This window comes from Salmo salar, chromosome 17 (genome assembly GCF_965601325.2).
Source record: "Salmo salar chromosome 17, fSalSal1, whole genome shotgun sequence".
Taxonomy (NCBI): Eukaryota; Metazoa; Chordata; class Actinopteri; order Salmoniformes; family Salmonidae; genus Salmo; species Salmo salar.
Window position 1 is genome coordinate 52,551,982 of NC_138307.1, and position 12,137 is coordinate 52,564,118.

The 12,137-nt window shown below is 45.3% G+C and overlaps 1 protein-coding gene across 4 annotated transcripts in view; it reads left to right on the top strand.

The window, feature by feature from the left end:
* The first annotated feature begins 479 nt into the window (after positions 1 to 479).
* LOC106576110 (actin nucleation-promoting factor WASL) overlaps positions 480 to 12,137 on the top strand; it is a 33,092-nt gene continuing 21,434 nt past the window's right edge. For 3 of the 4 annotated variants that reach the window (XM_082963846.1, XM_082963848.1, XM_082963849.1), the window contains exons 1-4: positions 536 to 1,169; positions 10,471 to 10,605; positions 10,840 to 10,926; positions 11,120 to 11,216. In XM_082963846.1, coding sequence (XP_082819972.1) covers positions 1,065 to 1,169; positions 10,471 to 10,605; positions 10,840 to 10,926; positions 11,120 to 11,216 — 424 coding nt within the window. In that variant the 5' untranslated portion in view covers positions 536 to 1,064. The other variant, XM_082963847.1, reaches the window with a different exon arrangement.

Sequence of the window (12,137 nt, forward strand, 5' to 3'; positions counted from 1 at the left end):
GACATTTTCGATTTAATAACTGGATGAACGTAGCAAGTCGGAATGTCCGGGTTTCCTAGTTGCATTCAGGTATAACCACAGATAAAACAATGAGCCAGATATTTCACCGGATGTATAGATGTCAAGCATCTGGTTGGCGTGTCCACTCACTACCAAATATGGTGATGAGAGGAAGCCCAATGACCGGCAGTGGGTGAAGATGGCGCGAGACGGATTTTGGCCAATATTCTTCAAGTTCTCATCAATTAAACATACAGTTTTCTGTTTCCAAAACCAGAATCTGTAACAGAGTGGACTGCGTTTTGTAGACATTACCCTTTGCCAAGGTTTCAAAAAAATTGCGTTCTTTAGAAGGAGTGCAAGGTTCAAATAGAGTTATCGCACAGGCGCACTTCACATAGTAGGCGGTCCCTAGCGGATATATGTAAATGAATGCGCTAATAGGATCTCACTAGTTCGTGCTTGCCTCTCCCCACTGTGCTTTATTTGTTCCCGTTTCAAACGTCAGGCTTTGTTTCATCTTGGGTTAGTTATAATAATCTTTGGTATAAACATAGGCGGAGTGGATCGTACCGTTCTCTCAAAAATTATTTTAGTTGCGCTTCTTTTGACGAATTTGCATTCATTTTTAATATAAAGATTATACATGTTTATGTGATACATGTTGTGTAACAACCGTTTAATGCTCTCAAGATGATCTAGTGCTGCATTTCAAAAGTGCGCACTCCCCCCTTACGTGTTTGGTTTATTCCCACAGACTGCCATGTTGGATTGAGCCACAAATCTGCTGTTGTTTGCGCTGGAGTTCCGATGAAACTTTAGTATCTACCGTCTTCAGGACGTTGCCGTAATGTTCTCATAATTTGGATTGAAGGAGGACTTTGCGTTGTGTTTGGAACCAACCGGGATGTTTGCATACTAAAGCGGTTTCTATCGGGTTGCGGTCAGACGTGCATCGATGTGAGGGTCTGGTTGCAGGCCACGGCAGATCAATGACTATTTGTTTGGGTTTCATACAACGACGAATCGGGAATCATAACACACCTTTTGGTTGATTGTCAGTGATGAGTGGCCAAATGCCGCAACGGCGGCCCGCTAACAATGGATCCATACTGCTAACCCCACAAGAGAACGACTGTCTCTTCAATTACCTCGGCAGGAAATGCACGGTAAGTTGATCAGTTATACTTTCTTTACTAATTGCTCATGGATGATGTTTACCCGTTTCAGGATGACTTGAAACCTGTGTAATTGATGCCTCAATATATTTGATATAACAATCGAAGGGAACCAACTCTCTCCACTGGCACTGACGGTCCTTCCATTGGCTTCGGCTGGACCGGTTGAACAGGGTTAAGGAAAAGGGAACGTTGCTTTCCCAGGACACAGTGACATTTGGGCGGTAGAAAGTTTGTCAAGCCCGGAGGCCTCGGGTGTTCCCTGACACACCTGCATAGCATGGAAACACCCGAACGAGCCAAACTACTGTTAACAAGAATGTGCTGCTCGGTTTTGTTGGCCTAGACCAGGGCCAGTGTTTGGATCTGGTAAACCCATCAACCCGGCCACGAATTATTATTCGTACCAGCGTTGCATAATGCCTTGGCAGATTTCGGAAGCCGCCTGTGTGTTCTGAACAATCTGTCTGGCATGCTACAACACTTGCCATTCATTGTTCTGTTGTCCACACGATACGTTCTCATAGGCAATCACACAATTCAATTCAGTTGACTGCTCTCCTCGGGTTTCTGAGATGCAGCAATCAGTGAAGAATGTATCACTGGCAAATTATCTCTGATGGGCAAGGCGCTATTTAATGTGACGGCCTGAAATTTAGATTATATAACGCGTTTTGTTGTCAATTGACACTTCCAGGAAATGTATATTTCAATAGAAGCAATGTGTCCTCTTGAAATATGATCTTCAGTGATTGCACTCTTTAACCTTGGCTATTTTAAATGTCAACTTGATCTATGTCAATTAACTACCTGGCTAGCCTTGGGTGGTAGGCTGTCATTCATAGAGAGAATGCACCCACCCCCCTTATTTCACTCTCCATACGGGTATAAGCTACCTGTAAACACCAGGTTGGTTGATACAATTGGACGCCATTTAATGTTGTTAATCAGTTCATCGGGCATGTGGTTTAATCAGATTTCCTCATGGATATAGGTCAGGCTGTGTTGCGTAATGTTTGAAACTAATTTTGGCTTCTTGGCAGGTTTCTGCCCAGTGTGAAGACGGATACTGCTCGCACACGTTCCCTACGGCGGTTGAGCCGACAGTTTCTCGAGAGTAGATGTGTTGAGTTTTGTCTCGGTAGTAACTTTCCCATGCCACATTACCACGCCCTTTACTTCCCCATATTGTCTGGCTTTGAGTCATGTTACCTTTGCCATGTTCACAAAGTAGGCTAAGGTGGTGTGGAGGAAGTAGTCTTATCTTACTTCCTATTTCTCACGTGTTGTGCCAGAAGAGAGTCCCGCCTCCTACCTGTCATACCTGTCCCAGGTGTCTCTGCACATGTGTTGTACACCTGCATAAACAGCCAATGACATCATTCGACAGACATCCAGGCCATGTCACTCACCATGTGACACAGCCCAGGCAGTTGCGTGAGGAACATTCCTGCCTCACTCTCCTCACGATAAAAAAATCTTGTTAAAATCCAGGAGAAGTGAGTGATTGCTTGTTATGTAATGGTCTCATGTAGCTAGAGAAGAAAATGTAGGAAGTCATCATCGCTGCTGCAGTCTTTTCTCTTCCTCCACAGAGAACTGAACACTGAACAGCCCCTGGCTTCTGTGTTTAACCTTTGGTTTATTCCAGTCGTTAAAGGCAAGTAATGTTATGCTAGCTAAGCCAGAAGCTAATGTCTATTACCCAAGTTGCCTGTTGAGACATAGCTGTTATATGCTAATCGGAATCAGAGCTGTCAGTGGATTTCAGCTCAGTGTCTCTCTCTCTCTCCTCTCTTTCAGTCATTCATACATACAAACAGTGAGCCGCAAACTTTGAAACGCAGGCCCTGCCAGATGGTGAATCACACGTGTGAGAGGTCCAACCTGTGTTGCTGTGGCTTCACTGACATTCAACTCATTGGTATTCCTACTGCTTCACTTCTTACTATCAGCACTGGGCTAGAGTTGGAAGCTATCCAATTTGTGTGTGTGTGAGACTGCCTGAGCAGCAGTCCTCTCCAGCAGGAAGTGCGGTGGTCGACCTCCTTCAGTGTTTTGTGCAGGAGTGGCAAAAACTTTCCTTTTGATCTTTACCACATACTCTCCTTCCCAACCTCTTCCCTGTTCCCACTCTTTCCCCATCTCTGCCTCCCCTTACCAGGCCTGCTCTGGGCCATCTGCCTCCCCTTACCAGGCCTGCTCTGGGCCATCTGCCTCCCCTTACCAGGCCTGCTCTGGGCCATCTGCCTCCCCTTACCAGGCCTGCTCTGGGCCATCTGCCTCCCCTTACCAGGCCTGCTCTGGGCCATCTGCCTCCCCTTACCAGGCCTGCTCTGGGCCATCTGCCTCCCCTTACCAGGCCTGCTCTGGGCCATCTGCCTCCCCTTACCAGGCCTGCTCTGGGCCATCTGCCTCCCCTTACCAGTGTCTGTATTTCCTACTACTCTCCAGTCTCTACTCCTTCCCAACTCCACTCTGAACTTCCCCCTCTCTTTGTCTTTCCCAACCCCAGCCATTCCTACCCAATCCCACGTTTTTAGGATACATGGGAAATACTGTCAGGACATGGATGAATGATGCACAGTTACTGTACATTCAACATCCTGTTTGTTTCCCCATGTGAGCCCTCTACAGTCCCACTGGCTGTAGTGTGTCGTAGCGCCTGGAGAGTGGTGCCATGGTGAGCGTTGATGATGTCACTGGGACTGGGTGCTTCCTGTGGCCAGCGGGGCTCGTTCTGGCTGCTACTGGTGATCAGAGCTGGAGAGGCTGATGGATGATACAGCTCAGCTCTCTGTGACCTCACTGCGGTAGCCCTGTTGTGAGCACAGCCCACTAGATGAGCACAGACAGATATTTCTTTCTTTGAAATGTAGGCTAGGCTAGAAAGCTTCATGTCCCCAGACACTGCACAGCCCATCTGTGTGTAGTTAGCTACTAGGTTTTCTAGTAAACTTGGTTTACCACTTTATGCCCTGGCCTGCCTTTCATCTGCAGGATAATGGGCCTGAACCCCTCTGCGATGAGGCTAGTAAACTTGGGGAAGAACCTGGGCCCCGTTTCCCAAAATCATTTTTAAGGCTAAGTTCACTGTTAGAACCTTCGTAGGAGCATTGGTAAATCTCTGTGCTGTTTCCCAAAACCGTTGTTACTAAAGTTGCACTTGAAAGCGCTTGTTATTTACCGACTGCCTAAGACCACTCGTAAAACGGCTAAGTGTCGTAAGCTGCTTTTGTTTACCCTTCTGCGTCACTTTATTCACACAAGATCTCTGCTAAACATAGAATCAAGATGTTTCTGTCTGATTGTGGTCAACGATAACTTCGGAACAAAGTTGACTGCAAATATTTGCAATTGCTATAAATAAGTTGAAGGATAAAAAGATTTAAATGAAACCGGAGATGACCAAAGGTATATTTTAATGCAGTCATGTGATGTATGTGGACACCTGCTCGTCCAACATCTCATTCCAAAATCTTGAGCATTAATATGGAGTTGGTCCCTCCTTTGCTGCTATAACAGCCTCCACTCTTCTAGGAAGGCTTTTCACAAGATGTTGGAACATTGCCGTTGGAACGTTCTTTCATTCAGCCACGAGCATTAATGAGGTCGGGCACTGATGTTGGGCAATTCTAATTCATCCCAAAGGTGTTCAATGGGGTTGAGGTCAGGGCTCTGTGCAGGCCAGTCAAGTTCTTCCACACCGATCTCGACAAACCATTTTTGTATGGACCTCGCTTTGTGCATGAGGGCATTGTCATCCTGGAACAGGAAAGGGCATTCCCCAAACTGTTACCACAAAGTTGCAAGCACCAAATGATCTAGAATGTCATTGTATGCTGAAGCATTAAGATTTCCCTTCACTGGAACTAAGGGGCCTAGTCCAAACCATGAAAAACAGCCCCAGACCATTATTGCTCCTCCACCTAACTTTACAGTTGGCACTATGCATCGGGGCAGGTAGTGTTCTCCTGGCATCCGCCAAACCCAGATTTGTTTCCACTGCTCCAGAGTCCAATGGTGGCGAGCTTTACACCACTCCAGCCAATGCTTGACATTGCGCATGTTGATCTTAAGCTTGTGTGCGGCTGCTCGGCCACGGAATCCCATTTCATAAAATTCCCGTCGAATAGTTATTGTGCTGACGTTTCTTCCAGAGGTAGTTTGGAACTCTGTAGTGAGTGTTGCAACCAATGACAGATGATTTTTCCGTGCTTTAGCACCCGGTGGTCCCGTTCTGTAAACTTGTCTGGCCTACCACTTCGCGGCCGAGCCCTTGTTGCTCCTAGACGTTTCCACTCCACAATAACAGCACTTACAGTTGACCAGGGCAGCTCTAGCATGGCAGAAACTTGACAAACTGACTTGTTGGAAAGGTGGCATACTATGACGGTGCCACGTTGAAAGTCACTGAGCTCTGCAGTAAGGCCATTCTACTGACATTGTCTATGGAGATTGCATGGCTGTGTGCTCGTTTTTTTTTTTAATACACCTGTCAGCAATATGTGTGGCTGAAATGGCTGAATCCACTAATCTGAAGGGGTGTCTGCATACTTTTGCGTGTGTGTAAGTAGGCAACATGTACATATTTTGAATTCTATTGAAATACATTTTCAGTCAAATTTTATTTGTCACATGCTTCGTAAACAACAGGAATAGAGCTAAGCACATGCAAAATCCTAGAGGAAAACCTGTAACCAGTCTGCTTTCCACCAGACACCGGGAGATGAATTCACTTTTCAGTAGGACAATGACTAAAACACAGTTCCAAATCTACAATGGAGTTGCCTAGCAAGAAGACGACGAATGTTCCTGAGTGGCCAAGTTAGTTTTGACTTAAATCTACTTGAAAATCTATGGCATGACCTCAAATGTTTGTCTAGCAATGATCATCAACCAATTTGACAGAGCTTGAAGGATTTTGAAGATAATAATGGGCAAATGTTGCACAATCCAGGTGTGCAAAGCTTTTAGAGACTTACCCAGAAAGACTCACAGCTGTAATTGATGCCAAAGGTGCTTCTACAAATTATTCACTCAGGGGTGTGAATACTTACATTTGAAGTTGGAAGTTTAAATACACCTTAGCCAAATACATTTAAACTCAGTTTTTCACAATTCTGACATTTATTCCTAGGTCAGTTAGGATCACCACTTTATTTTAAGAATGTGAAATGTCAGAATAATAGTTGGGAGAGGTTTATTTCAGCTTTTATTTCTTTCATCACATTCCCAGTGGGTCAGAAGTTTACATGCACTCAATTAGTATTTGGAAGCATTGCCTTTAAATTGTTTAACTTGGGTCAAACGTTTCGGGTAGCCTTCCACAAGCTTCCCACAATAAGTTGGGTGAATTTTGGCCCATTCCTCCTGACAGAGCTGGTGTAACTGAGTTAGGTTTGTAAGCCTCATTGCTCGCACACGCTTTTTCAGTTCTGCCCACAAATTCTCTATAGGATTGAGGTCAGTGCTTTGTGATGGCCACACAATACCTTGACTTTGTTGTCCGTAAGCCATTTTGCCACAACTTTGGAAGTATGCTTGGGGTCATTGTACATTTGGAAGACCCATTTGCGACCAAGCTTTAACTTCCTGACTGATGTCTTGATGTTGCTTCAGTATATCGACATTTTCCTTCCTCATGATGTCATCTATTTTGTGAAGTGCACCAGTCCCTCCTGCAGCAAAGCACCCCCACAACATGATGCTGCCAACCCTGTGCTTCGCGGTTGGGATGGTGTTCTTCGGCTTGCAAGCTTCCCCCTTTTTCTTCCAAACATAACGATGGTCATTATGGCCAAACAGTTGTATTTTTGTTTCATCAGACCAGAGGACATTTCTCCAAAAAGTACGATCTTTGTTCCATGTGCAGTTGCAAACTGTAGTCTGGCTGTTTTGGAGCAGTAGCTTCTTCCTTGCTGAGCTGCCTTTCAGGTTATGTCGATTATAGGACTCGTTTTACTGTGGATATAGATACTTTTGTGACCGTTTCCTCCAGCGTCTTCACAAGGTCCTTTGCTGCTGTTCTGGGATTGACTTTCCCTTTTCACACCAAAGTAAGTTCATCTCTAGGAGACAGAACGCGTCTACTTCCAGAGTGGTATGACGGCTGCGTGGTCCCGTGGTGTTTATACTTGCGTACTATTGTTTGTACAGATGAACGTGGTACCTTTTGGAAATTGCTCCCAAGGATGAACCAGACTTTTGGAGGTCTACAATTGTTTTTGAGGTCTTGAAGGTAGGCCTTGAAATACATCCACAGGTACACCTTCAAATTATGTCAATTAGCCTATCAGAAGCTTCTAAAGCCATGACATCAATTTCTGGAAGTTTCTAAGCTGTTTAAAAGCACTGTCAAGTTAGTGCATGTAAACTTCTGACCAACTGGAATTGTGATACAGTGAATTCTAAGTGAAATAATCTGTCTGTAAACAATTGTTGGAAAAATGACTTGTGTCGTGCAAAAAGTAGATGTCCTAACCGACTTGCCAAAACTATAGTTTGATAACAAGAAATTTGTGGAGTGGTTGAAAAATGAGTTTTAATGACTCCAACCTAAGTGTATGTAAACATCCAACTTCAACTGTATTTAAATTAGATCTTTTTGGATTTAATTTTCAATACATTTGGAAAAATGTTTAAAAACAAGTTTTCACTTTGTCATTATGGGTTATTGTGTGTAGATGGGTGAGAGAAATAATATTTTTAATACATTTTTAATTCAGTCGAACACAACAAAATATGGAATATGTCAAGTCACTGTATAAGTAAGGGTATAGTGACTAGGGAACGGGATAGATGATAGACTGAGCTGTAGCAGAAGCGTGTGTGAACGTTTGTGTGTGTGTGGCATCAGTTTGCATGTGTGTTGGGGTGTGAGTTTGTGGGTAGAGTCCAGTGTGTGTGTGCATGGTCAGTGCAGGAAGAGTTGGTTCGAAAAAGAGGGTAGCCATTTGATTAGCTATTTAGCAGCCTTGTTCAGCAGTTCTATGCTTTGGGTAGAAGCTTTTCAGGGTCCTGTATGTTGCAGACTTGTTGCACTAGTACTGCTTGCCATGCGGTAACAGAGAACAGCCTATGGCTTGGGTGGCTGTAGCCTTTGACCATTTTTAGGGCCTTCCTCTGACACCGACTGCTATAGAGGAACTAGACGGAAGGGAGCTCAGCCCCAGTGAGGAAAGGGAAAGGGGGATACCGAGTCATCTCCTACCTGCCAGGCTACCTGCCTCTCCTGGGCTTTACTCACCACCCTCTGTCGTGATTGGGTGCCTTGCAGTTGCCGTACCAAGCGGTGACGCAACCAGTCAAGATGCTCTCAATGGTGCAGCTCAGCTGTATAACCTTTTGAGGATCTGAGGGCCCATGATAATTCCTCAGTAATGTGGATACCGAGGAACTTGACGCTCTCAACCCGCTCCACTACAGCCCCATCGACGTGGACGGGGGCGTGGTCGCCCCACCGTTTCCCATAGTCCACAATCAGCTTGATTGTCTTGCTGACGTTGAGGGAAAGGTTGTTATCCTGGCACAATACTACCAGGTCTCTGACCTCCCTATAGGCTGCCTCGCCGTCGGTGATCAGTCCTACCAAAGCCAGGTCGTCAGCAAACTTATATTTTGCTACTGTCTCTGTAATTTGCAAACATTCTATCTGCATGCTGTTTTTGGTTTTGGCTGTAAAAAACACTTGTATCGGGAGCCTGACGTCCAGTCCTGCCTAGTCAGAGGGTCCTGCTGCAGGCCTGTCCACATAATGGGCATGGAAGGAAGGCCTGGCCACATCAGTCTAAGACCATCAGACACTTGGCAGTAACTCTCCAGTTAGCTCTGTTTGAGCCCTTTAGCTTCACGAGTTCTCTTCAGAGAGCTGAGGACATCTGTTGGCTTTGCTGCAGCAGATTCACTTGGTAACCGCTGCTCCCTGAGATGGCCTCCTCCTAGTGCTTACAGGTCTCGATGCATGACTGACATGGCTATGGTCTAGTGGCTATGGTCTAGTGGCTATGGTCTAGTGGCTATGGTCTAGTGGCTATGGTCTAGTGGCTATGGTCTAGTGGCTATGGTCTAGTGGCTATGGTCTAGTGGCTACGGTCTAGTCAGTCAGCAGCGTGATACAGCTCGGTCCTATAGAGAAGGGGCGTAGAGGCTGTTACGGTAAGAGAGACACTGCTGCCAACAATAAAGACGCGTTATGACAGGCCAGCCTTCCCGTCCTCCTCTCATTACTATAAGTAAGTGACAGAGTATGTTCCCCACTTTATTGGCAGGTTGGCAGGCTACTTTTACCGTCCTGCGTGAGGAGACTGCCTAGATGTCAGTAAGCCATACAGAGGACAGTACTGGCACACATGAGGACAGGGGGGATTTATTCCTGCTGAGAAATGAACAGCGCTGCGGTAATCTAAACTCTGCCAGTGCTGTCACACCTCGGTAGCGCATACGTTATTTTCTGATCTTTATTTAAAGGTCGACTTGGTGAGATGAGGTTGCCCTGAGCAGATCTGCAGATTTTGAGATGAGCGCGATGCAAAATGTTGGCGCAGTCAGAGTATCTGCACAGGTGCTTTTCACACTGTTTCAGCATGACCACTACAGGACCAAAACAGCAGAGAGGTTTAGCCTCGCGCGTCAACGCTCTTAGTTGTTGCAGAAATTGGCCTGATATTGTGTTTACTTGGGTCCTTGACTGTACCTTTGTTTTAAACCAGAAAGTTGATTCCATTGAGGTCGAATACCTCCAAAGGGAGACGTGGCCTTCACTGTAAAACATAGACAGTCTGTGGGTCTCAGTTAAATCCCTATTCCATCCATTTTACATTTTAGTCATTCAGCAGACGCTCTCATCCAGAGCAACTTAGTTAGTGCCTTCATCCCTTGTATTAGGGGTACTATACTCTCTCATCACATCATTCATTAACCCCTTGTGCCTCTGTCTGTCTCTCTGTCTGTCTCTCTGTCTGTCTCTCTGTCTGTCTCTCTGTCTGTCTCTCTGTCTGTCTCTCTGTCTGTCTCTCTGTCTGTCTCTCTGTCTGTCTCTCTGTCTGTCTCTCTGTCTGTCTCTCTGTCTGTCTCTCTGTCTGTCTCTCTGTCTGTCTCTCTGTCTGTCTCTCTGTCTGTCTCTCTGTCTGTCTGTCTCTGTCTGTCTCTCTGTCTGTCTCTCTGTCTGTCTCTCTGTCTGTCTGTCTCTGTCTGTCTGTCTCTGTCTGTCTGTCTCTGTCTGTCTGTCTCTGTCTGTCTGTCTCTGTCTGTCTGTGTCTCTCTGTGTCTCTCTGTCTGTCTCTCTCTGCAGTCGCTGTGTTCAGCGGTGGTGCAGGTATATGCAGCAGACAGGAACTCAGCCTGGACCAAGAGGTGCTGTGGTGTGGCCTGTCTGGTCAAAGACAACCCAGCACGATCCTACTTTATCAGGGTGTTCGACATCAAGGTCGGTTTAGTTCACACACAAAACACAGACCAACTCGGGACACGGCAGCACGGATTGTCCTTTACTATAGAGATGAGAGACACACACACTAAATCTGATGTGCCTTTGAGCAAGGCACTTAATCCTAATTTGCTCCGAGTGTGCCGTACTACTACGGCTGACCCTGTAAAACACATTTCACTGCACCTATCCGGTGTATGTGACAAAACATATCCCCTCTCTCTCTCTCCACAGGAGGGTAAAACCGTGTTCGAGCAGGAGCTCTACAACAACTTCTCAATCACTGTTTCCAAATCTTACTTCTTCACGTTTGCAGGAGATGTGAGTTATACCTTTCTCTATGTCCTTTCACATGACATGGTCATTTGTTTATGGCAAAAACCTGTGTGTGTGCCGTTTTTTTTAAGCTTGCAGGGTTAGTTCGTTCTGATGACATTCCACTTCCTGCGTTTGTGGGCGTGCGTATTTGTGTGTGGGCGTGCGTATTTGTGTGTGTGTGTGTGTGTGTGTGTAGTCGTGCCAGATGGGACTGAACTTCGCAAGCGAGGAGGAGGCCAAGCATTTCCGGGTCGCCGTGGGGGACCTGCTGGGGAGACGACAGAGAAAATCTGGTGACTACTACCTACTGATGCCATCTTTGATTCTACTGACCTCTATTAAAACCATCTCTCCTCTGACCTCAGACCTCTATTAAAACCATCTCCTCTGACCTCAGCCTGGTCTGCTAATGATTGGACAGATCCTCTCAATTTTGAGATATATGGATCTCACCTTCTTTCTATGTCATCTCCTTTACTTCCTAATTGTTCAATTGACAGCTGTCTCTCTCTGTCTCTCTCTGTCTCTCTCTGTCTCTCTCTGTGTGACCTCCGGTAGAAGGGGAGCGGATCTAGAATCAGCTTTACCCTCTCTGAAATCCTAACTAGAGGTCGACCGATTATGATTTTAACGCCTCTATCGATTATTGGAGAACCAAAAAAAGCCGATTCCGGATAATTTATGTATGTATGTAATTTGTCGTAATGACTATTACAACAATATTGAATGAACACTTCTATTTTAACTTAATTCATTTTATTTATGTATAATATTTACTCTCAAATAAGTAATGAAACATGTTCAATTTGTTTTAAATAATGCAAAAACAGTGTTGGAGAAGAAATTGCCATGTAAAAAAGCTAACGTTTAAGTTCCTTGCTCAGAACATATGAAAGCTGGTGGTTCCTTTTTAACATGAGCCTTCAATATTCCCAGTTAAGTTTTAGGTTGTAGGAATTATAGGACTATTTCTCTCTATACTATTTGTATTTCATATACCTTTGACTATTGGATGTTCTTATAGGCACTATAGTATTGCCAGCCTAATCTCGGGAGTTGATAGGCTTGAGGTCATAAACAGCGCTGTGCTTCAAGCATTGCGAAGAGCTGCTGGCAAACGCAGGAAAGTGCTGTTTGAATGAACGCTTACGAGCCTGCGGCTGACTACCACCGCTCAGACTGCTCTATCAAATCATAGACTTAATTATAATATA